This window comes from Fringilla coelebs, assembly GCF_963513975.1.
Source record: "Fringilla coelebs genome assembly, contig: SCAFFOLD_64, whole genome shotgun sequence".
NCBI lineage: Eukaryota > Metazoa > Chordata > Aves > Passeriformes > Fringillidae > Fringilla > Fringilla coelebs.
The window spans coordinates 9,357-34,704 of record NW_028167209.1 but is presented as its reverse complement, the minus strand read 5'-3'; the positions used below and the strand labels follow the sequence as shown (position 1 = coordinate 34,704).

The following is a 25,348-nucleotide window of genomic DNA, read 5'->3' as shown; positions in this document are numbered from 1 at the left end:
CTGAAACAGGAATTCAGATTCCTCCAGGACACTTTGCTTTGGACACTGCTGGCTTGGAGCTTGGCCTTGCAAAGTGTTCATGTCATGGCAGGAGGAATTGATGCAGAATATCAAGGAGAAATTTCAGTAATTCTGTTAAACAGTAGTGAACAAGATTGGATTATTCAACCACATGACAGGGCAGCACAGTTATTGATATTGCAATTTTAAGAAAGACTGTGAAAAGAGGACCTTCCCCTCTAATCACCACCATTTGTGGAGATAAAGGGTTTGGATCCAGCATTCCTGATAATGGAGCCAGAGTGTGGGTCCAGAGGCCAAAAGGCCCTCCCGAGGCAGCTGAAGGAACAGCTCCTAGGAAAGACAACTCTGAGTCCTGAAACCTGGGCAGGAGCAATGGGAATGTGTCCCTGCAGCCAAGTGTTCTGTGTGAGAACAAGTAGATCTGACAGGATATTGTTTTGCACATCCTGCCAGACCAAATCTCCCTGTTTGCCCCAAGGGCCCCTTTGGAAAATGCTCTGATCCACGGGGCTCCATGTGAAGGCTGCTGTGACCCTGAGGGACTTGCAGAGGAATTCCATCCAGGAGCCTGGGTGCCCCTCAGGGACTGGGACCCGGCCCCCTTCCAGCCAGAGGGGAAAGGGCCCCCCAAGCCTTGTTAGGCACAGACAACGTGGTAAAGCTGCACAGCAAAGGGCCTGGGGGCATTATTCTGGAATTAAAAAGGCACCAGCTCCATGGACAACAGAATTATTGTTCCTAACTCCAATGAGATTGAGAAAAAAGAATGAGGAACGGTGTCACTAAAGTACTGCTGATGTCTGTAAGTTGTACCTTGATGGTCAGCCAGAATCTTTGTCTGCCACAAACACCTCTAGTGTTTGACCAAGGGGTTAGTGATCAAAATGGAATGATTAGTTATGAAAATGTAAAGCTCAGGGTAGCCAAAGTACTGCATGTCAGCAATTGCTGGGTGTGTTCTCAGCTGAAGTTGGGAGGAATGGGGTTCCCTTGGAGGGCCCACCCTGTGGGGTGGCCAGAACTCTGTCCATGGGCTCTGACTCGTCACTGTCAGTGAAGGGACAGTTAAAGAAAACACAGGAATACAGTGATCAGTGTGACAGGATTCCCTAAGATTTCCCTTCAGGAGAAACCAAACCCTGTTCTAGTTCTAGAGGCCACAGTGTGAGAGGATTTCTGTGCTTTCCCATCCCTGCCAGTGTCAGTAGAACTTGGGGTGCTGGAGCTGGTGGGTGTCAGTGTCACACCACTCTTGGCTGCAGGGCCACCATTTCGGGTCCTTCAGCCACAACCACAAGGAAGAGTTGGGGCCCAGAGAACATTTTCCCCCCAAGGAGTGCCTTGGTTTTCAGAAAGCAAAAGATTCTGCTTCCTCCTGTGCCCCATGTGTGCTGCCCCATCCTGTGGTGTTTTCATGAATCAGCTGAATGGATTATTATCAGAAGCAGCAAATGATGCTGTTAAAATGTGCAATAGCACATCCTGTGAGCTCCAACAAACACAAATGGGGACTCCACAGAACCACATGGCCTTGGATTATCTGCTTGCTGGCCAAGGAGGAGCCTGGGCTGGCATGGGAGAAGAATGTTGCACTGCTCTCAGGGATGGGTTTGAAGGCCAACAGTCAGGAATCCCCTTGGCACAAAGAGCAGTAGAAGAGTGGCAGCAAGAAGAAAATTCTTCTTGGTGGGATTGGCTTCATGGCTGCCAAATTGGAGGCTGCTGTGAAATGCATTTTGTGGCAGTGCCTGTCATCACTGCAGCGTGTGCACTTGGTGTGCACTCTGACATTCCATGTTAGAGTTGTTGTGATGCTTTGTGCTGGGCAGTGGAGTATTGAGACTTGTGTGAAAAGAGACAGTCTTGAGAAAAGAGAGGCATTTGATAAATAACAGAGAATAACAGCAACTATTTAGGCATGTTTTAAAAGGAAGGTGAATAGCTCAGAGTAGTGAAAGTAAACAGCACTTAATTGAAGCACAAGAGGAGATGCCTTTATGCCTAATATGTAAATCTAAACTGTGTTATTGAAAGAATTGTTATGAGGGTTGTAGTTCTTTGTAGGTCTGAGGATGGATCAAAGCACCCAGGTCTGAACAGGCCCTGAGGCAAAGTTCACCTCTAGATGAACCTTCCAACCAAATGTTATATTTGTATCCACTCCTTATGGAAGCAGTATTAACAATATGATCAGTGTATGTGTTCCTTGATAAAACATGGATTTATCTTTCTGTATTTAGAAACCAGACCAGACCACATCTGGCCTTGTTTGGGCTGAAGGATCAAAGTCAACTCCCTTGGTTTCTCCTTGAGCCCTGTCCAGGCTTTGGGAGAAAGCAGTGAGGAGAATGAAACCAGATGTTCCCACAGTAGCAGTGATGTCAGCTTGTTTGTTTAACAGTGTAAAAGCTGTGTCCTCTCCCAGCGGGCTTGGAGCCTCCTTGGCTGCAAAGGTGGGTGCACCTGCAGGAATTCCCAGTGTCTGGGAGTGGCTCTGCAGTCCTTGGCTTCCCCAGCTGATGTGTGGGTCTGGGTGATGGTGAAGCCTGAGGGGAACTGCTGATGGATCTTTCTTTAATCACTGCAGGCAATCTTTGGTAGTAATGACTGGATGGATTGCTGAGCTGTTTTTGTAATTCTTTGCTAATGATGATGTGCTTTGCTGAGCTTATCCTTCTGTAATTCTTTGCATCTGTGCAATGATATAAATGACACAATTCCTTAAGCTGGTGTCTGTGTCTTTGGTAGTGCTCCTGCCCACTGGTGAAACAGGGCCCCCTCTTGCCTGAGAGTTACCTGGGAAGACAAATCCCTCCCTCCAAAATTCCCCCCTTCCCCCTTGTTCCCCCTTTCCTACACTGACCATGATGTCCTATGGTCTGGGGTATCCCCGGGCTCAGCTGGGGTCACCTGTCCTGGCTGTGTCCCCTGCCAAGCTGCCCCGCAGCCCCAGCCCCTCCCCAGCGTGGCTGGACGAGGGGCAGGACAGGCCTTGGCTCTGCTGCAGCTCAGCAAGAACAAAACCATCTCTGCGTGCTCAGCCCTGTGCTCAGCACCGGCCCAGCAGTGTCTCAGTGCCAGTGTCTGTGCCCTCAGTGCCTGCCAGGGGTTTCCATGGCAACTGCCAGCACAGGTGACCCAGGTGTCACCTCCAGTGCCGGTTGCCATGGAAACAGTGCCCAGCACTGCCCCTTTCTGTCTGGCTGACCTGGCCTTTGGCCCTGGCAGTGGCGTTGGCTGCTGGTTCCTGGTGCCTGCCCGGCCAGCGCGGCACAGGGCAGGTGGCCATGGCACGAGCCCCCAGCAAGGGATCCCCTCTGGCTCTGGGCACTGACACCAGCCCTGAGCAAGGGGCCCAGGGCAGGTTTCCATGGCCACCAACCACCACAACGGGTCTGGGCATTGGTTGCCATGGCACCAAACCAAGGAACGGGTCCCGTGGCCGTTGCCATGGCACCTGGTGGCACCAAGGAGTGTCACTGCAATTGTCCCTGGAACAGCCCTGGCACCGCTTTGTCCTGAGGGTTGCCATGGCAGCCCAGGGCAGCAACAGCTCTGCAGGCAAGTGGCCATGGAACCTGGCTGCAGCAATGGCTCCTTGGGCTGGTTTCCAAGGAAACCTGAACTGATGGGGGTTGCCATGGCACCCAAAGCCAGCAGTGGGGTCACTGCAGTGTCCATGGCAACAGTCCCTAGCAATGGCCCACTGCAGGTTGGGATGATGATCAACCCTCACAGCTGGCCCAGGGCAGGTCTGGAGTGCTCTTGGGGGCACCTTGGGCTTGGCACACACTTGAGGAGGGTGTCTGTTTGCCATGGGGAAACTCAGGAGTTTTAGATTGCTTCAAAAATCAAAGAAGGAAAATTCCTCTTTGGCTGTGTGCAGCCAGTTCTCCAAGCCAAACACGTCCCAGGTGAGTGAGGAGAGACACGATGGGCTTGGGGAATGTGGAGCAAGGTTGTCCACACTGGCTCTGACCTCAAGGCACAGCTGCTCTGAGCAGGACAGAACTCCTTAGGAGAGTCCCTGCATCAATATCAGTCACTGAATGCTGCAATCACCTCTGGTGTAATAAGAACAGCAATAAAAGACACCCTTTAAAATAGGAATCCATATTTCCTAGAAGCTCTTTGAACAATTTCTTTGTAACTGTCGAAGGAAACCCTCCTAAAGAACTGCACTAGAGCAGAGGGAAATCAAGGCAGAGCCGTGGTTTGTCAGGACTTGCTTGATCCTATTGAGCCTCCCTGTGCATTTGGAGCTGAGCCCTTGAACCTCAGGGCCTGGGAGGAGATTGCACAAACCTTTCCAGGAGTCAGAGTCAGTGGAAACACTCAAAGTGTCTCAAGGCATTCATGGGTCCCACTGAGGTCCCTCTCCAACACAGGCTCCTCATGGACTCTCTGGAGGAGAGAATTGGTGGCCAGGATGGCACAAAAACCTCTCAGACACTCAGTGTGGAAAGGAAAATCCTTAAAGTATCCTTAACACCTTGAGTGTCTCAAAGCATGAATGAGCCTCAGGTGGGCCTTGGGCTCATTTGGTCCCTCAGGAGCTGGGCTGGGGGCTCCAGAGGTGGCTGTGGAGCATTGCCTGTGCTGTGCCAGGGACTGGCAGGCACTGCTGGGCTGGGATAGAGGCTCTGGGGGGATTGGGGTTCCAGGGCAGGGCAAGGCTGGACCTGCCCCTTCCTCTCCCCCACACACAAAATGTTTCTAGCTAAGTCTCCTCCAGTCTCTCACAGTAAGGCAGTGTTGGAGGTGAAATCCCATTTCTGGCCATGGACATCTGGAGGAGAAGGACAGTTCTTTTCCATAGGAAGGAAAGCACAGACCCCAATGTTTGGAAGGCAGCTGAGTGTCTCACTAGTCCAAATGCCAGCCAGACTTGTCAGCAAAGGAAGATTGTGTTTGGGAGGAGCCTTTAGATTTAGGAAATTTCGGAGCTGAACCCAGTTTTGGCCATGGGCACCTGGAGAAGCAGGACAGTTCTTTCCCATAGGAAGGAGAACATGGAGCCTTCCCCAGGGTTTTGGGGACAGATGAGAGGTGACCCTCATGAAACCATTGCAAGCCAGACTTGTTCTGGCAATATTGCTATGGGAACAATCTCTGGATATAAGGAAATTTGGAGGTGAAATCCCAATTCTGGCCCTGGGTGCCTGGAGCAGAAGGACAGTTCTTTTTCATTTGGAAGGAAAGCACAGAGCCCCAGTGTTTCAGCAGCAGATGAGAAGACGCTCAACATACCAGGGTCAGCTGGACCAGTCAGGCAGTCCATGGGAGGCCAAACCAGCCAGGCCTGTTCTGTGTTCCCTTGGTTTTATGGGGCTCCAGAGTGTCACAATGGTGCCTTGGATTCATTGGGCCCCTCAGTGTCATAAGGGTGACTTGATTTCAATGGGTTCCAGCAGTGTCACAATGGCCCCTTGATTACAGGAAGACCTGCAGTGTCACACTGGCCCCTAGGTTTGATGGGGTCCCACAATGTCCCAGTAGCCCCCAGGTGTCACAAGGCCCCTCAGTGTCACAATGGCCCCCAGGATTCCATGAGGCCTTGCAGTGCCACAATGGTCTCCGTGGTTCCCCAGGCCTCACAATGTCACGTGGCTCCTCTGTTCCATGAGGTCTGCAATGTCACAATGGACCATGGGACCCTGGGGGTTTGCTGTGTCACAATGGTCTGCTTTGGCTCCACAGTGTCACAATGGACCTTTGGTTCCATGCAGCCCTGCAGTGTCACAAAGGCCTCTTGGTTTCACCAGGCCCCACAATATCACAATGGTCCTCTTGGTTCTGTGGGGACCCCCAGGGTCACAATGGTCTCACTGGTTCCATGAGGCCTCCCAGTGTCACAATGCTTTGCTTCTTCCATGGGGCCTCATAGTGTCACAATGGTCTCCATGTTTCCATGAGTCCCCTGAGTGTCTCAATGGTCTCTGTGTTTCCATGGTGCCCCTCAGTGTCACAATGGCCCCTTGGTTCCATGAAGCTGTAAAGTGTCACAATTGTCTCTGCATGGTTCCATGAGGTCTTGCAATGTCACAATGGACCTTTGGCTCTATGGAGTCTCGCAGTGTCCCAATGGCCCCTTGGTTCCATAACACCCCAAAGTGTCACAATGGTCTCACAGTTCCATGAGGCCCCGCGGTGTCACAATGGACCCTTGGGGCCTCTCAGTGTCACAATGATTCCTACATTCCATGGAGCCACACAGCGTCAGTACAGTCCCCTTGGTTCCATGAGGCCCAGCAATGTCACAGTGCTCTCCATGATTCCATGAGGCCCCACAGTTTCACAAGGGTCCCTTGGTCTCACAGGGCCCCACAGTGTCACAAGGCTCCCTTGGTCTCACAGGGTCCCACAGTGTCACAAGGCTCCCTTGGTCTCACAGGGTCCCACAGTGTCACAAGGCTCCCTTGGTTCCATGGCCCTGTGCTGCTGCATTCCCCCCTCCCCTTCTCAGGCCGCCCTGCCAGCTCAGAAATGCTCCTTGGGCTTCGGCCTTGGCCAACAGCCCCTGGGCTCAGCTCCTCTGCAGCTCATCACAAACACTGTCTGCCCCAGGCACTGCTGCTGCCCAAACAGCTCCTGGCTCCTTTAGGAGCAGCCCTGGGAACTGGTTTTGTTCCCTCCGTGGCACAACATCCCTGTTCTCACCTTGCCAAAGAAAGCTGTTGATGCCAAGTGTGGCCAGGATGAACCATTCCTGGACTGAAGCCCCTCTCGTTGGGCCCTGCAAACAGCGCTCCAAAAGGAGCCCTTGGAGCTCTGCTGGGCCAGCGACTCCCTCTGAGTGGGGCCTCTCCCAGCCGGGAACTCTCCCGTTTGCTGCACTCGGGGATCCCAAACAACCACAGAGCCTGGGCCGATCCCCCCACTCCTCCAGGCTCAGCCCTTCACCCACTGGGGAGATGCCAAAGCATCAGCAGTGAGCATTCCCTGCCCTCAGGGGAATTCCTCACAGGTGCCTTGCACTGACTCTTGGTGTCTGTGTGCACACAGGAGTGCCTGTGCTGGGGAAATGTGGCAGAAATGCTGCTCTCTGAGGGGTCTGAGTGCCTTGGACTGCTGAGTCAGTCAGGTCTGTAGGTAAGGCTAAATCACAAGGTCTAAATGAAGTTAAATGCTGCTAAGAGTTGTTCTTTTGCTAAGTTGTTTAATGTATGTTATAAGCGGAGTTAAATACTGTTAAATGTTATGCTTCTGTTAAATTGCAAAGTCATAGATTTTAAGTTAGGTTAAATACTGTTAAGTGCTGTTCTTTTGGTAAATTGTGAATTTTAAGGTATCAGTCAAGGTTAAGTCCTACTAAGTTTTAGCTCTGTTAACCTTTTGGGCTGTGTTTGTTTTATCCTTGCCCTCACAGTCCTTGTGTCACACACACACACACACACACACACACACACACACACACAGGGACAGTTCTCGGTTCTTTTCTGGTTTGATTGCCTGGATTCTGTTTGGTTTTGTTGTTGCTTTGTTTCCCTGGTGTGCTTGAAGTGTCCAGCCAGGAGCAGAGTGACTCTTGCCACGGAACTTTGTGCTGCTGTCCCTTAATATTAAATCTGGTTTTTGCTGATCCCTTACTGGGGATTTTTTCAGCGCTCTCAAGCCCTCGTTCGTAACAGGGTGAAGGAGCCCTGGCCCAGGCTCTGGCCCTGGGGGACATGGGGATGCTGCCGGGGGGTCCCTGTCCCCCTGTCCCATCCCCAGGGCCCCGGCCCCCCGTCCCCGTGTCAGGCTCTGGGGTCGATCTCGTGGAACATCCTCTGGGGGAGGCTGCGGCGCTGGGGGCGGGGGGATCCGGGGCGAGAGGGGACCCTGCTGTGCATGAGCAGGGTTGGACTGCTCTGGGGGGAACTGTGAGGGGGGACAGGGCAGAGTGACTGTCGCTGTAGGACATGAAAGAACGCACACACGCACCGCTCTCCAGGTGAGAAGGAAAAGAGGGCGTTTATTCTCTGACTCCATAATTTATAGTTTTACAAAGGTGACAGTGGATTGGAGGGTGACAGTGCCACCTCTCCACAGACACTGGCTTAACCAGCAGTCCGTCAACAATGTCCGTTTTCACAAGAATGTAAACTACAAGTTGTTTACAGAAAAGTGTGTGGGAAAGTTCTTTACAAAAATGTCAATATCAGAAGGCCTTTCTAGAAATCTCAAAAACCCAGGGTGACATCTCACCCTTTTTTGTTTAAAAGAAAAAGAAAAGAAAAATGAACAATGCTCAGTGTTCGCTTGCGGAGGAATCATCGGAGTGACCGCTCTCATCATCTGCATCAGAGTCATCACTCAATGATTCACCCGCTTGATGCCTTTCAGGTTGGTCACGGTTTCCATCTTGTTCATTGGCTGGATTCTGTCTCTGCGGTCGTAGGTCAGGGCGAACACATTTTGAAGGTACCCAGCGTACCCCAGTATCTGTGGATACACAAGCATACCCGCGCCCCGAAGCGATCAGGTCATAGGGACCTTCCCACTGTTTGGTGACTAAATTCCGCACCCGAACCTTCGCCCGAGGCTGATGTGCCTCGTCCGCAGCCTGCAATGAGAGATGGTGATTCAAAATGACAGGATTATTTGAGTTCTGCGGCACTGTGAGATGATTGATTGTGCACAAAGCTTTTGCCAACCGACTGTGCGGGGTTTCACCCTGCATTCCCCGTTTTTGTTTTTGTAGAACCTGCTTCAGAGTACCATGAGCGCGTTCTACAATAGCTTGACCAGTTGGAGAATGTGGGATACCAAACCTATGCGAGACCCCCCACAACTGCAGGAACTGCCGCACCTTTTGTGATGCATAAGCAGGACCATTGTTGGTTTTCACAGCAGAAGGTATGCCCAGAACAGCAAAGGCCTGCCTCCAGTGGGCAAGGACATCACGGGCCTTCTCCCCAGTGTGAGCCGAAGCCCACATCGCAGAGGAGAACGTGTCCACCGTGACATGCACATACTTGAGCCGGCCAAACTCGGCAATCTGGGTGACATCAGTCTGCCACAGCTCCAAGGCCCTAAGGCCTCTGGGGTTTACCCCTGCTGGCAAAGGCGGAGCAAGTGCATGGCAGTCATCACATGACTCAACAATGTCACGAGCCTCAGTCGGCGTCAGGTGAAACTGCTTCTGCAGAGTATGTGTGTTTTGGTGGAAAAACCCATGCGATGCCTTGGCCTGCGCGAGTGTGTCAGGCTGAGGCGCTACCCACGCCGGGTTAGCCAACTTGTCAGCCCTCGCGTTACCTTCCACTATAAAGCCTGGCAAATTGGTGTGACTCCTCACATGCAGAACATAGAATGGATGAACCCGAGCCTGAATGGCACACCACAGGGTCTTCAGTAAACGAAACAAGGCAGGATTACTGACCTCCTTCAAAACCGAATGACCCAGCCGTTGTGCGATATCTGCCACATAGGCGGAATCCGTGACCAAGTTGAAAGGTTCCTGGGAAAATTTCTCAAATGCCATGACAGCAGCCTTCAGTTCAACCAATTGGGCTGACCCTTCCTCATGGCCTACCAACACCTGCCACTCAGATCCGTCCCTCCAGGTAACGATGGCCTTTCCTGTCCTTCCTGAACCGTCAGTGAAGACGGTGGGTCCTTGCACGGGGTCCTGGCTATGTTTAGGCCGCAAAGAGATCTGTGTGCATTTTGCCATATGCAGTAGCCTATGGCTGGGCAGATGATAAGAAATCTGCCCTGAAAAATTTTCCAGAGCACTCTGCAGGGACACACTGTTTGCAAAGCTCCAGTCAAAATCCTCCCATGACACCGGGAGTATGATCTTTGCAGGATCCGCACCCATCAATTGCAAACACCGTTGCCGGCATTTGAGTATCAAATGAGCAATCAGCTCAAACAATGCAGTTGCCGTCTTCCGCGGCTGATGGGGTAGGAAAACCCATTCCAGAACGTGCAAGGGATCAGACCATTCGTCACTCCATTGGCCAATAATGCCTGTGGGGTACGAATCTGGAGTGGTGACAAACACAGTGATATCAACGGAGGGATCAATGCGATAGACCTGGCAAGCCGAAACAGCCTGCTGAACCACCTCCAACGCCTTATGCGCCTCATGGGTCAATGTGCGAGGTGACTTTAGATCAGAGTCTCCCTTCAACAAATCGTACAGAGGACACAGCTGTGCATCGGTCAGTCCCAAGTACGGACGCAACCAAGTGATGACGCCTACTAGTTTCTGAGCATCATTCAGCGTCTTCACGGAATGCACAAATTGTACCTCCTGGTGACAGATCGTTCGTTCCAGAATCTTGACCCCCAAGTACTTCCAAGGTGGTTGTTGTTGAACCTTCTCTGGAGCTACCTGCAGTCCATGAGCATGTAAGGCATCGAGCAGCCGAGGCTGAATCCTCAGCAGCTCATCCTGGGTGGACGCGGCCACCAAAATATCGTCCATATAATGATACAGACGTGCATCAGGGAACTGCTTGCGAACTCCAGACAAGGCACGAGCCACATACCACTGGCATATGGCCGGGCTGTTCCGCATGCCCTGAGGCAATGTCGTCCATTGATATCTCTGTGCGGGCTCAGCCTCATTAATTGCTGGCACTGAAAAAGCAAATTTCGGCCTGTCATCAGGATGCAAAGGAATTGAAAAGAAACAGTCCTTTACATCGACAATAAGGACCGGCCAGTCTGCGGGAAGCATGGTAGGTGACGGCATGCCTGTTTGCAACGTCCCCATGCTTTCCATCACGGCATTGACCTTTCGGAGATCTTGTAACAACCTCCATTTACCAGATTTCTTTTTTATACAAAAGACAGGAGTGTTCCAGGGACTGGTAGAAGGCTCCAGATGACCCTGGTCCAACTGCTCCTGCACCAAATTCCGAAGGGCGTCCAGTTTATCTCGAGGAAGGGGCCACTGCTTTTCCCAAATAGGTTTGTCCACCAGCCACCGTATAGGAGGCGTGGGACACCCTGCGCCCTTCACTGCAGTGGCCCCCATCAAAAATCCGTCCCGATGCGCACCCCCCAGACAGACAGAACATCCCTCCCCCAAAGGTTGGCAGGAGTAGAAGTAACATGAGGCCTAACCCAGGCCGTCTGTCCCTCCGGGTTCACGACAAGTACCGGCCGCTGGCTCACATAACATTGCGCCGTCCCTCCCAGGCCCGCGACAGATGTCCCCACCGGGTCCAAAGGCCACTCCGGGGGCCATGCGGCAAGGGAGAGAACCGTGACATCAGCACCGCTGTCAAGAAGCCCGCGGAGGTGGATTTCCGACGGCGTTGCGCCAGGAACAGACAGGGTACACAGCATCTCGGGACGGTCCTTGGTCAGAACAGCAGTCCAGTGAACTTGAGGCGACCCAGTGGATCCAAAGCCACCAGCTCCACGTGACTGGTCAGCCGTCCTGCGAACAGAGGACTTAAAAGGTACAAGTTGAGCAATCCGTGTCCCCTTCGGGATCGTGACAGGGGGGGTGGGTGTGGAAACCATGGCACAAATCTGCCCTGTAAAATCCGCATCAATGAGCCCCAGGTGAACAATGATGCCCTGAAGGGTGGCACTAGACCTCCCCATAAGGAGAGCACTCATGCCCCCACCCAAAGGACCAAAGGCATCTAGGGGAACCTTGTGTATCTCAGAAGACTCTAAGACAACTGTTGCTGCGGTGCAGACATCCACGCCTGCTGATCCGCGGGTGCTGGCTGCAAGCCGGCAAAGGAGACCTCCATCGGCTCCAGGGTCTGGGGAGGAACTTGTGTCTGGGCGCGCCTCCCCATCTGCGCGCTTCGCTGGGGGTTTAACGAGCCCGGTAAAGCCTGGCCATTAACATGAACCGTCGCCTTACACACGTTGGACATGTGATTCGGCCTACCACACCGACCGCACAAGAACATGGGGAATTTGGCCTTTTGCGCTTTCTTCCCCTTCTTCTTCCCAGCCTGCGCAGTCCCCTGCTGTGGCCGCCTGCCTTGTGGCGATGCCCAAACCGGCTGCGCAGCAGCAGCCACGCCAGCCAGCTTCCGACTCGGAGGAACGACTCTCGCACAGGCCTCCGCCATCTCCCAAACGGTAGGATCACCAGGCATGGCTGCTATGACCTTCTTACAAGCCTCATTGCAATTGTACCTGACAAGGTTTGCAATCGTAGCAGTCCTTACCACAGGATCAGGCAACTGCCTCTCTATGGATGCAGTCAGCCTTGCCGCAAACGTCATGAAAGGCTCATCGTCCCCCTGGACAATGGTCGAAAATGGCTGCCTTGGAGCAGCCATTTCCATAGTTTGAACAATTGCCGCCATGCCCAGCGTGCGGCACTGATCCAACACAAGGGGATCGTATCCAACTTGCCCTTGAACATTGTCATACCGTCCTGTTCCCATCAGCATGTCAGCTTCAACTCTGTGCCTGGGGTCCTGTGGGCTCAGCGTTGCGTTCTGTGCCACTGCTTGAGCCGCCAACCGGCCCCACTTGGTCTCGAAAACACCAAACTGCACAGGGTCAAAGAGAGAATGTGCCACACAACGAAGATCATGAGGTGTCAACACATCTGAAACAATCCTGCGAAGAGTCTGCATAACTTCTGCAGATCCCAAGCCATGCTTAGCAACTGCCTCCCGGAGTTCCTTCTCCAGCTTATATGAAATGGGCTCATAGGTGTTCTGAGCAACACCCCTGAGCACAGGGAAAACCTGGGGAGCCCCTGGCAAAGCCATTGCACCTGTTGTGTCCCGGTCAGGGACAAGAGAGGACGAGCGGCCGAAAGCCAAGTCAACGTCTCTCATCCCCGCGCCCCCTGCAGCACCAGCAGAGCCAAAAGGGTCCACTGGGTGACCCTGCCAATGCCGTGCAGAGGCAGGTTCGTTCATCTCATCGGCTTTTGTTTTTGTATCACGCCAAAACCGCTCGGCGTGCCTTGGACGAACTGTCACCTGACATTCAGGAAGGGTCCAAAGGTTCGACGAGGAAACACCCCGGCTCCTGGCTCCCACCGGCCTCCCACCAGCCGTGTCAGCAGTTGCACTAAAGGTAAAAACCCCAGTGCCCTGTGGCGCCGCAGCCCCAGTAGGAGTCGCCGCGCTGCACACGGGTGCCGGCACAGCCCTCACATCTGTCTCTGACCAGGATGCACCCCGCGCGGGGCCCCCCTCCCCTGGCACGGGAGGGGGGCGGGGCGCCGAGAATGATGCAACCTGTGAGACATTTCCCTCGGGGGGTGGCACAAGGGAACCAGGCAGGCCGCCTATGAGCGTCCATCTCGGCCCACCCGAGACCACAGTGGGTATCGCCCCCACCGTGCGGAGCGGGACGGGCTGCCCGCTCCCCGGAGCGGGGCCGGGCACAGCCCCGATCGGCGTCCCGCCCCCTGCTGGGAGAGGGGCGGGCCGCCCGCCCACCAGGGCCGAGCCGGACGGAGTGCCGACTGACACTCCGCCCCCCGCCGGGAGAGGGGGAGCCTGCCCGCCCACCGGGGCCGAGCCGGGCGGAGCGCCGACCGACACTCCGCCCCTGGCCGGGAGGGAGGGGAACAGCCCGCCCACCGGGGCCGAGCCGGGCGGAGCGCCGACTGACACCCCGCCCCCGGCCGGGAGAGGGGGAGCCTGCCCGCCCACCGGGGCCGGGCCGGGCGAGGCACCTTCCGACACTCCGCCCCCGTCCATCTCCACCGACTGCGCATGCCCAGCAGGCTGCACCGGCTCAGAGACGGGGGGAACCTCCCCCTGCTCCGAAGGGTCCGATCCGGGGGCGGGAGAGCCCGTCCCCATCACGCTCGGGGAAAACCTCACAGAGACACCGCAGTTAGGGCATAGAGCCGTCACCGTTCCCGATCCAGGCGGGGGTGAGTCTTGGCTCTCGAGAGCCGGGAAGGCATAGAGAGAGGGCGTCCCGCCCCCCTCCCCGCCGCCCGCGCAGGGCGGGGTGGGGCGAGGACAGACCGCCGACTCCCCAGAAGCCCCCAAACCCGAGACCAGCTGGCCAGGAGCCCAGTCCACCCCGGGGGAGCAACCACCATCCCCGAGGACACCGTCCCGCGGCAGGGAGGGAGGGGGGGCCACCTCAGGCAAAAACTCAAACTCCTCGTCATCCACGTCTGAGACAGAGGGGGACCCCTGCAGTCTACAAGGACTACAAGAACCAGAACCGAGCCAAACAGTTTGGCATATTTTCCACTGTATTAAAAGCGGCGCCACATCGGTGGTACAATCATCGAGGAGGGCCTCCATAAGGCGATCCCCCAGGAAAGACCACTCCTGCCTGGAAAATGCCTTCGTAGGGACCGAAAAAAAAACCTTGTCCCCGGGCCCATAAAAACAGCCTCACAAGACTATCCCAGGAAACAGAAATCTGTTTCCATTCCAGGAGAGACTTCCATAGGTCTAAAACGAGGAAGTCTTCCTCAGAAGGCACAGAGGTCGCCATCACCCCAAAAAACAGTAAGCTAACACCGAAAGGGAAGACACAACCTCACCACAGTATCTTATCCTAGCCCGGGCTGCAGTACACTCGTCGGTCACCAGATGTCGCTGTAGGACACGAAAGAACGCACACACGCACTGCTCTCCAGGTGAGAAGGAAAAGAGGGCGTTTATTCTCTGATTCCATAATTTATAGTTTTACAAAGGTGACAGTGGATTGGAGGGTGACAGTGCCACCTCTCCACAGACACTGGCTTAACCAGCAGTCCGTCAACAATGTCCGTTTTCACAAGAATGTAAACTATAAGTTGTTTACAGAAAAGTGTGTGGGAAAGTTCTTTACAAAAATGTCAATATCAGAAGGCCTTTCTAGAAATCTCAAAAACCCAGGGTGACAAGTGACCTCCCCAGTGACCTCACACAGCCCCTGTGATGTCACAAACCCCCTGATATGTCACATAGCCATATCTGTGAATTCACAGAGCCCCATGTGATGTCATACAGCCCCTCTGATGTCACAGAGCCAACTCTATGTTCCCCTTTTGATGTCATACAGCAGTGCTATGATGTCACCAAAGACTGATGTCACAATGTCCCCCTGTGATGTCATAATCTGTTCTGTGATGTCTCAGCCTGATCTATGATGTTACACAGCCACCAGCTGATGTCACAACCCACTCTGTGATGCCAGAAAGCCACAGCCAATAAAGGCAGACTCTGCTCTATGGCTTCATATCCTACTCTGTGATGTCACTGCCCCCTCAGTGATGTCACAAAACCCACAAGAACTCAGTTACATTGAAACACTGAAATTTCTTGTACTTTGAAGAGATCCCTGTCAGGGACAAAACTGAGAAAGTGTCCCCATATTCCAAGTAGAGCAGAACACTGGAGGCAGTGATGACAGGTGGGGATATGCAAGGCAAAGGTGTCTCTGGTGCTGAGCAAAACTGGATGTGTTTCAGGAATGCAAAAGGCCAAGGCCTGAGCCCCAGACGCTGGCAAGGCAGATCCTGTCCCTCCCTCATTGCTCAGGGCTCTTCCCGGGATGGGCAATGGCATGTGGGAATGTGCAATGCCAAGGGCAGGACTGTGGGGCGGCCCCTGCCAGGCTGCTGAGCAGGGACAAGGAGGCAATGAGGCCCCAGGGCTGCAAGGGTCACCTGTCCCCTCGTGGCCCTAGGGCCAGCAGCCATGGCCAAAGTGCTGCAGGAGTTGGCTCTGTCAGGGCCTTGCAGCTGCTGCCCATCCCTGTGCCCTGTGCAGCCCAGGCTGTCCTACGGTGTCCCTGCCCCGGCCTCTGTCCCTGCAGGCTGTCGGCATTCCCCGGCTGCCCCACCTGGCTGGCCCTTTCCTTTGCTGACAGCTCTGCCTCTGCCTGCCTCTTCCTGCCCACACAAAGCCTTGGCCTTGATACCAAAAGTATTAATTCCATTTTTACCCTGCCTGTGAGCTTTTAGCACAGGAACAAGGCCTGCAGGGGCTGCTTTCCCAGCAAGGATGGTTGGAAGACAAGAAGAAAACATCTCTCTCAAGCGTGCAGTGATAGAAAAAAGAAGGACTGAATCTGAGGACTTGGGGTGGGTTTCATGGTAATGGGTAAATTGTAATACCCATTTAGTGACTGTATATGAGCAACCCACTGGTAGAATGACATGTCCATGTAAGGTCAGGAGTTATCCCTCACAAGACCTCAGGCCTGAATAAACAATACCTTCTTATGTAATAAATAAGTGTTAAGGAGTCCTATTCTGATATTTCAGAGATTGGGTGACAGAGGGGCCTCACAGAACCAAGGACTCAACTGTGACACTGTGCAATCTCATGGAAAAAAAGGGTCTCCATTGTGACACCATGGAACACCATAGAACCAAAATCCATTTTGGCACACTGGGGCCACATTGAACCAATGGTCCATTGTGATACTGTGGCTCCAAGGAGACCATTGTGACATTGAGAAACCTCTTGGAAGCAAGAGGCCATTGTGACACAGCAAGGCCTTGTGGAACCATGGGTCCATGGTGACACTGTGGAACCTCATGGAACCAAGGTGACCGTGTTCTACTACAGACTTTCATGGAACAAAGGGACCATGGTGACACCTCATGGAACCAAGGTGACCGTGTTCTACTACAGACTTTCATGGAACAAAGGGACCATGGTGACACGATGGAACCAAGGAGATTGTTGTTGGCAGTACAAAAGCTCATGGAACGAGAAGTCCATTGTGACACAGCAAGGCCTCATGGAACCAAGGGTCTCTTGTGTGGCCTCATGGAACCATGAGCTATTGTGACACAGCGTGGCCACGTGGAGCCAAGGGGCCACTGTGACACTGCAGATCCAAGGAGACCTTTGTGACTTCGGAACCTCATGGAACCAAGAGTCCATTGTTCCACTGTGGGATCCTATGGAACCAAGGGGATGACAGTGACATTGTGGGGTCTCATGGAACAATGGAGACTCTTCTGACACTTTGGGACCCACTGAAACCAAGGGGTCATTACAGCATGGCAAGGCTTCAAGGAATCAAGGGGGCTACAGTGATCCCTGTGGGTCTCCATGGGACCACGGGTCCAACAGAACCAAGGACACCATTGTGACACTCTGGGGCCTCATGGAACCAAAGGTCCATTGTGACACAGCAGGGCTTATGAAACCATGGAGGTCATTTTTACACTTTGAGGCCTTGTGAAACCAAAGGGCCATTGTGGCACTTCAGAGCCTTGTGGAGCCAAGGGGACCACAGTGACACTGTGGGGCTCCATGAAACCAATGGTCTGTTGTGACACTGCAAGGCCTGATGGATCATGGAGACTATTCTGACACTACAGTCTAACTGAACCAAGGGGCCATTGTGACACCACAAGGCCTCATGGAAGCAAGGAACCATTGTGACACTCTGGAGTGTTAGCAGGCCAAGGGGCCGTTGTCACACAGTGTGTGACCCCATGGAATCAAAGGTCCATGGTGACATTGCAGAGCCTCATGGAATCCTGGAGGCCATGAGGACACTTTGAGGCCTCGTTGAGCCAAGGGGCTCTGCAGGCCCTCATGGGACCAAGGAGACCCTTCTGACATTGTGAGTGCCCATGGAACGAAGGGTCCATTGTGACACTGTGGTACCAAGGAGACCCCTGTGACCTTGCAAGGCCTCATGGAAGCAAGGGACCATTGTGACACTTTGGGCCCTCATGAAAACAAGAGGCCAGTGTGACACATCGGGGCCACATGGAACCAAGGATCCAATATGACACTACCACTGTGACACTGCAGGGCCCCATGGGTACAAGGGAAAAGGTAACAGGTCTGGTTGCCTTGGCCTGACTGGGCCAACTGCCCTCAGCTTGTTGAGGGTCTCTTCTCATGTACCCCTGAAACCCTGGGGCTGTGGGCTTTCATTCAAATGGAAAAGAACTGCCCTTCTCATTCAAGCATCCATGGACAAAATGGGATTCCTCCTCCAAAATTCCCAATATTCAGGGGTGGCTCCCGGACAAAAGCTGCCATTACCAACAAGTCTGACTGACTTTGACTTCCTGAGAGTTGGCTTTCATCTGCCTTCAAACACTGAGGCTCTGTGCTTCCCTTCCTATGGAAAAGAATCTTGCCTCCTGCTCAGGCCCCCATGGCCAAAACTGGTACTTTTTAGTCTGAAATTCCCTATTAGCAAGGTTCTCCCAGACAAAAGCTGCCAGGACAGAGATTACTGGCTGACTTTGGCCTCTGGTGGTCATCTCTCATCTCAAGGAAGCCTTGAGGAAAGTATTTGAACAGGTTTGACAGAGGGACATCAATAAGTCTCACACTCTTAAAAACTCAGATGCTCTTCTGATCATGTGTCTTTTTTTTTCTTATTGTGTATTATGCATGAAATATTATTTTCAGCTAAGAAATATTCTTCTTATCACTCTCTCAGTGTTATCTGAAGCAAAACACCTCATCTACATATGACTCCAGGTCACCTATATAAGCAAGCACAATAAAGAATCCAGCAGGAATTATTTGTGTCTGCTTCCATCTGTCACATCTCTTGAGCTGGAGGTGCAGCCCCAGCACTTGTGAGGGCTCAGGTGGTCACAAGCTCAGCTCCCACACAGAAAACCTGTGGACCCTGGGGGTGCTCTTCTTGGCCCCTGCACGCTCAGCCAGGCTGAGATGGATATGATGATGTCTGTGCCGGGCTCTCGGAGCCCAGCCCAGCTCCCTGCAAGCTCTCCCAGATGCCCTGAGCTTTGGGCAGCACCAAGGGCCTCTGGCCAGCCCAGCCCAGCCGGCTCTGGCCCCACAGCTCTGCTCAGGCCAGGCTGCTCTGGGCACTGGCCCCACGGCCTCAGCCCCTGGCAAGGGCACAGCAGCAGCTGCAGCTCCCACAGGACTCAGCCCCAGCCATGGGGGAAGGGGCTTGGCCCAAGGCACAAGGAGGCTCCCTGGGTGCCCTGCTCCCCTCTGGCTGAGGTGTTGAGAGCTCTGCAGCCCCTGCTGCCATCCCATCTGCCCAGGGCAGCACAAGAGCCCCGGCCTTGGGGCCCTCCAGAGCTGCTCCTGCTCCAGGTCCAGGACCCATCCCAAAGCTGGGGCAGCCACAGAGCTGTGCCCATTTTTGTTCATGGCTGCTCTGATGGGGATGGATCCTCAGCCACTGGGAGGTTGCTGATGAATTTTATTCCTCCAGAGGCCTCTTCTTTCTTGAGCTCTTCAGTTCAGGTATTCACTGTAAAAGGCTGATAAACATTTGTTTAAAAGACCTGAACAGGAAAGGCCCCAAGGAATAATCTAAGTTTTCATATTTTCTGTGGTTAATTAGACATATTTCAGAAGTGTATTCAAAGTGAATCTGCTATATTGAAAAAAGAAGCAGAGAGAACTGTTTTGTCTTGTTTTCTTTTCCTGTTTATAGTTTGGTATCAGCAATGTCCAATTGATATTGACCTCCAGCACCTTCTAATGCAGTCTGAACAGATACGAAAATCCAGACCCTTCATGGCCAACAATCAATCAGACATTGTCCCCACCCTCTCTCCACCATTTCCCTCATCCAACGCCTGGCACTCCTATGGATCAGGAATGGTGTGGCCAGCAGGAGCAGGGCAGTGATTCTTACCCTTTGCTCATCACTAGTGGGACAGCACCTCGAGTGCTGTGTCCAGTTCTGGGCCCCCCAAATTATGAAGGACATGGAGGGGCTGGAGTGTGTCCAGAGAAGGGCAACAAGGCTGGTGAGAGGTCAGGAGCACAAGTCCTGTGAGGAGTGGCTGAGGGAGCTGAGGTTGTTTATCCTGGAAAAGAGGAAGCTCAGTGGAGACCTCATCACTCTCTACAACTCCCTGATAGGAGGGTGCAGCCCGGTGGGGTTGGGCCCTTTTCTCAGAGAACAGTGACAGTAACAGAGGACAAAGCCTTTAGCTGCACCAGGGGACATTTAGGCTGGACATTAGGAAATATTCTTCCCACAAAGCGTGATTGGGCATTGCAAGGGCTGTCCAGGAAGGTGGGTTAGACACTGTCCCTGAAAGTGTTTAAGGAAAGACTGGATTTGGCACTCACTGACATGGTCTGGGTGACAAGGTGGTATTGAGTCCCAGGTTGGACTTGATGCTCTCCAAGGTCTTTTCCAGCCTGGCTGATTCTCTGATGATTGTGACACTGCAGGGCCCTGGGGAAGCAAGGGGCCATTGTGACACTGCAGGGCCTGGTGGCACTAAGAGGACCATGGTGACACTGTGTACGACATGGCAGCACAGAGCCAAGGGGCCATTGTGACACTGTGGGGCTGAATGGAAGCAAGCAGTCCATTGTGACAGTCTTGGTCCTGGTGGAACCACCTAGGCCACTGTGAAACTGCAGGGCCTTGTTGAACCAAGGGGCCATTGTGCCACTGTGAAACCAAGGAAACTCTTGGGAGAGCCTGGGGACAATGGAATCACGGGGCCATTGCTCCATTGCAAGGACTCATAAACTGAGGGAATAGTTGTGACACTGTGGTGGCCCATGGAATCAATGGTCCCAGGTGACTCCGCAGGATCTTGTGTCACCAGGGATCCATTGTGACACTGCAGCACCAAGTAATTCATTGTGGAACTCTGAGGCCTCATGGAGCAAAGAGGCCACTGTGACCATGCAGGGCCTTGTGGAACCATGCAGAGCATTGTGACAGAGCAGGACCCGGTGTGATGATGGGGCCATTGTGTCACTGCAGGGCCCCCTCGAACCAAAGGGCCAGTGCTGCTCCTCAGGGACTGATGGAATGAAGGAAACATGTTGGACACCGTGGCGGCCCTTAGGACCAAGAGGCCATTGTGACACTGTGGAAGCAAGGAGAGCATTGCTGAACTATGAGACCTCATGGAACCAAGGATCCATGGAACCAAGGCCATTGTGACACTGCAGGGCCTTGAGGGATCAAGGGACATTGTGACACTGCCGGGGCCAAGGATCCAATGGACTTTGTGACACCAAGGGACATTGTGACACTGGGAGGCCTCATGGAATTATGGAGAACATTGGGACACTCTGGGGCCTCATGGAACTGTGGTGACACCAAGTTGGCTGGCAGTTATGGTCAGCTGGAGGGTAGGAGGGCTCTGAACAGGGCCCTGGACAGCCTGGATCCAGGGACCAAATCCAACAAGGTGAGGTTTAAAAAGTCCAGGTGCTGGGTCCTGCACTTTGGCCACAAGCCCTGCAGCACTACAGGCTGGGGACAGAGTGGCTGGACAGCAGCCAGGCAGAAACGGAACCTGCAGGGACTGATGGACGGAAGGCTGGACATGAGGCAGCAGTGTGCCCAGGTGGCCAAGAAGACCAAGGGCTCCTAGCCTGGATCAGGAATGGTGTGGCCAGAAGTACCGGGGCAGTGATTCTTCCCCTGTGCTAGGCACTGGTGGGGCAGCACCTCGAGTGCTGTTTCCAGTTCTGGGGCCCCAATTTAGGAAGGACATGGAGGGGGTGGAGCATGTCCAGGGAAGGGCGATAAGGCTGGTGAGAGGTCTGGAGCACAAGAGCTGTGAGGAGCAACTGAGGGACCTGGAGCTCTTCCTCCTGGAGAAGAGGAGGCTCAGGGGAGACAAGGCAGTGTCAGGGCACAGGTTGGACTTGATGATCTCCAAGGTCTTTTTCAGCCTTGCTGGTTCTGTGATTCTCTGATATCACCCTTGCAGCAGTTGCAGAATGAATTCAGGGCTTCCTCTTCAGATGCTCCAGCAGCCCAGGCCCCTCAGCTTCTCCTGCCAGGCCCAAAGCCCATCCTTTCAGTCCTGCAGAGCCTCTGCAGCTCCTCCTCATTGCCCAGAAGAGGGAGCCCCAGAGGCAGACACAGCAGCCCAGATGTGCCCCCCGGGCCTGTGGTGCCTCTGGCAGGGAAGCAGCGCGAGGCACTGCAGGAGCCTGCAGACAATTCCTGCAGCACTTGTAGGATGATCCTGCTCCCCAAGGGATGTTCCCATGGTGCCAAGTCAGGAACTGCAATGGGGAGTGGGGCCAGAGAGGAAAGGGCAAACAGGGATGGGCTGTTTGCAGGGCAGGGAACAGGGCTTGGCAAGAGGAAGAAATTTGTGCCAGGGAAGAGTGAAGAAAGCAAAGGTGAAGCAAAGGAAATGCTCAGGGCAGTTTGGGGGTGGCTACCAGGCAGCCCTGGCTCTGAGCAACAGCATCTGCAGTGGGACAGGAAGCTCCCAGCTGACGGGAGCAAACTTTCTGGCTGACTGCAGAGGCCAGGACAAAGCTGAGTGGTTTCCCTGCTGTCCCCCAGCCCTTGCTGGCACCAGGGGCTGATGGCATTTGTGCTCCCTCAGGTTCATGTGCCCACAGCAACAGCATCGGGGTGCTCCCCTCTGCTCTGTGCAAAGCAAACAGGGGCTCCTAAGCCAGTGCTGCTGTGTCTGTGCCTGCAAGGATGGGGCACTGTGTGAGCTGGGGAGAGGCCAGGGCTGCAGAGGGGGGATGTTGTTGGCAGCTCCATGAGGACGCTCTGGGATGCTGCCCTGGGCTGTCCATCGCACTGGGGATGGATCAGCCCCTGCTCTGCTGCTCCTTCCCATCTCCCCCAGGGCCCTTGCAGAGGACCAGCCATGCTGTTTGCCCCCAGCCTGCCCACGGCCACCCTGGGGCTGCTCACAAAGGTTTTCTGTGCTCAGCATTGGTCTGGGTGTGTTCTTGAGAGTTCCCGGGCAAGGAGCCTGGTGCTCCCAGGGCCTGGCCTGAGGTGTCAGCACTGCCCCAGCAGTGCCCATGGCCTGTCCCTGCTGCAGCCCCGGCACTGCCACCCCAGGACTGTGCCTGGCCCTGAGAGCATTCAGGCCCTACAGCAACACCAGGGCCACCAGGGCAGCAGGGCAGGGCCACAGGAGCAGCACTGGCAACACCAAGTGCTGCTGCTCCTGGGAACAGTTGCTGTGCTCCTGGGAACAGTTGCTGTGCCAGATCTGCCCCCAGCTCTGCTCACAGACATTGCTGCTGCAGCTCCAGAGAAGGCAACAAAAGGGCATCTCTGCAGAAAACGTTGCTGGGAGATCCTTTAGTTCCTTTAAAGCCACCCAGAGTGCAGCTCCTCATTGACACAGTCTGTGGCCATAGAGAAGGTGGAGAGAAACAAAATGAGAAATGTCACAAAGAATGACGTTTCTCTGTGGACTTTATTATTAAAGTAAAACAAATTAACAAAATTTCCAAAATGAGATGTACAAGAAGTATCCAAGATGAGTTTTATTATAAATGGTTTGCAGAAATTGGCCAGCAGTTTAATGTTCCTGAAAGCATCCAGTGATCAGTGTCCACACTGCAGCCTTGAGCTCCCCGTTCCTCAGGCTGTAGATGAGGGGGTTCAGGGCTGGAGTCAACACCGAGTAGAGAACTGACAGGGCCAGATCCAGGGATGGGGAGGACATGGAGGAGGGCTTCAGGTAGGTGAATATGCCAGTGCTGAGGAACAGGGAGTGCACTGCCAGGTGAGGGAAGCAGGTGGAAAAGGCTTTGTGCTGTCCCTGCTCAGAGGGGATCCTCAGCACGGCCCTGAAGATCTGCACATAGGAGAAAATAATGAACACAAAACAACCAAATGCTAAACAGACACTAACTGTAAGAAGCCCAAGTTCCCTGAGGTGGGATTTGGAGCAGGAAAGCTTGAGGATCTGTGGGATTTCACAGAAGAACTGGCCCACGGCATTGCCCTGGCACAGGGGCAGGGAAAATGTATTGGCCGTGTGCACAAGAGCATGGAGAAAGGCACTGGCCCAGGCAGCTGCTGCCATGTGGGCACAAGCTCTGCTGCCCAGGAGGGTCCCGTAGTGCAGGGGTTTGCAGATGGACACGTAGCGGTCGTAGCACATGATGGTCAGGAGATAAAACTCTGCTGAGATGAAGAACACTAAGAAAAAGACTTGAGCAGCACATCCTTTGTAGGAGATGTTCCTGGTGTCCCAGAGGGAATTGTGCATGGCTTTGGGGACAGTGGTGCAGATGGAGCCCAGGTCAGTGAAGGCCAGGTTGAGCAGGAAGAAAAACATGGGTGTGTGCTGGAGGTGGCTGCAGGCTACGGCACTGATGATGAGACCATTGCCCAGGAGGGCAGCCAGGGAGATGCCCAGCAAGAGGCAGAAGTGCAGGAGCTGCAGCTGCCGCGTGTCTGCCAATGCCAGCAGGAGGAAGTGGCTGATAAAGCTGCTGTTGGACATTAGCTGGGGCTGCACATGGGGACCTGTTGATGGAGAAAAGGACATTGAAGAGTTAGAGGAGATACCTGTAACCAAAATCAAAGCCATTTCCCATACACCCTCCTCTGCAATGCACAGACAAGGTGTTTAGTGGTTTTGATTTCTTAGGTTTTCTTTTTAAGCTTCCAAATATGTTAACTGATATTCATGAATATCAGAAACCCTCAGCATTTCTTATACCCTCTGGTAGAATAGAGTTCCCTGAACTAAGATTATGACTGGAGACTGAGGGGAGATGGTCTGACACTTCATTATATTTGGAGTTTCTTCTTGGCTTTCACTTTTTGAAAATGGAGGATGTTTACACTCCTATGTTTCTCTTAAAAATCTCCAGGTACTGCTGAGTGCAGATGGATCCACCACAGCCCAGCTCCACATTTGTAGCCAAGGACTCACTTTGCTCATTTTACCAACCCAACAGCATTTTCAGTGTCGAAAAACCTCTGCCTTTCCCCATCAATCTTATAACTCAGAGATGCTCTAGGACAGTTTTGCACCCTGGATTGAAGCTCCCAACTTGGACTGAAATCTCAGGGAGACTCCTAAGTGTCCTTATGATGGCATTGGATGAAGGGAGATGCAGCCCCTTTCCCTGGCTGCACTGACAGCATTGCAAGGAGCTGGGCACTGGGGACAGCGTCACCCTGAGCCAGCTGTGCCCCCTGCCAGAGCCCCCAGGTTTGGGCAGCTGCTCCCAGCCCTGTGCTCTGCAGAGGGAACTGGGCCTGGGGCTGCAGAGCTGTCCCACGGCTCTGCTGCAGCTCTGCCTGCACAGGAGGGGCTGCACACCTTGGAGCCCCGGCCCTGAAGGCAGAGGTTTGGCTGGGGGGACAGGAGGGAGGGGCTGCACTGGAGGGCATTCTGTAGGTATCTCTAAACTCTCACTGCCACAGAATTTTTGGGGTATGTTTTCTCATATTGCCTGATCCCATCTCTGCTTCCTGGAGATTTTCCTCCTGCAGGTGTTTCCCTGTGCCTGATCTCTCTGTGCCAGCACTCAAAGACCCCAAATATCTGTGCACTCTCCTTGGCCCTACAGAAAGCTGCTTGTTTGCAGAGCACTGGCAGGGGGCAGGTTCTGTTTGCAGCTTGGAGAAAGGACAGCTCAGACTGAGCCTGATGGCTCCAGCAAAGGTGATGCTGCTGGTGCTGTCCATGGGCAGAGTGGCTGAAGGCACATTAGGGATCTCCTGTGAACCTACTGGTCACTAAAAGTACCAG

General features: G+C 53.8%; 1 protein-coding gene across 1 annotated transcript; it reads right to left on the bottom strand.

Annotated features, from left to right (window-relative positions):
* Positions 1-23,155: 23,155 nt before the first annotated feature.
* LOC311166155 (olfactory receptor 14A16-like) lies at positions 23,156-24,088 on the bottom strand (the record flags this gene model as incomplete). The annotated part of the gene is made up of 1 exon (XM_084227625.1): positions 23,156-24,088. One exon carries the CDS (start codon positions 24,086-24,088, stop codon positions 23,156-23,158), a length of 933 nt encoding a protein of 310 aa, XP_084083751.1.
* Between the last annotated feature and the right edge of the window lie 1,260 nt (positions 24,089-25,348).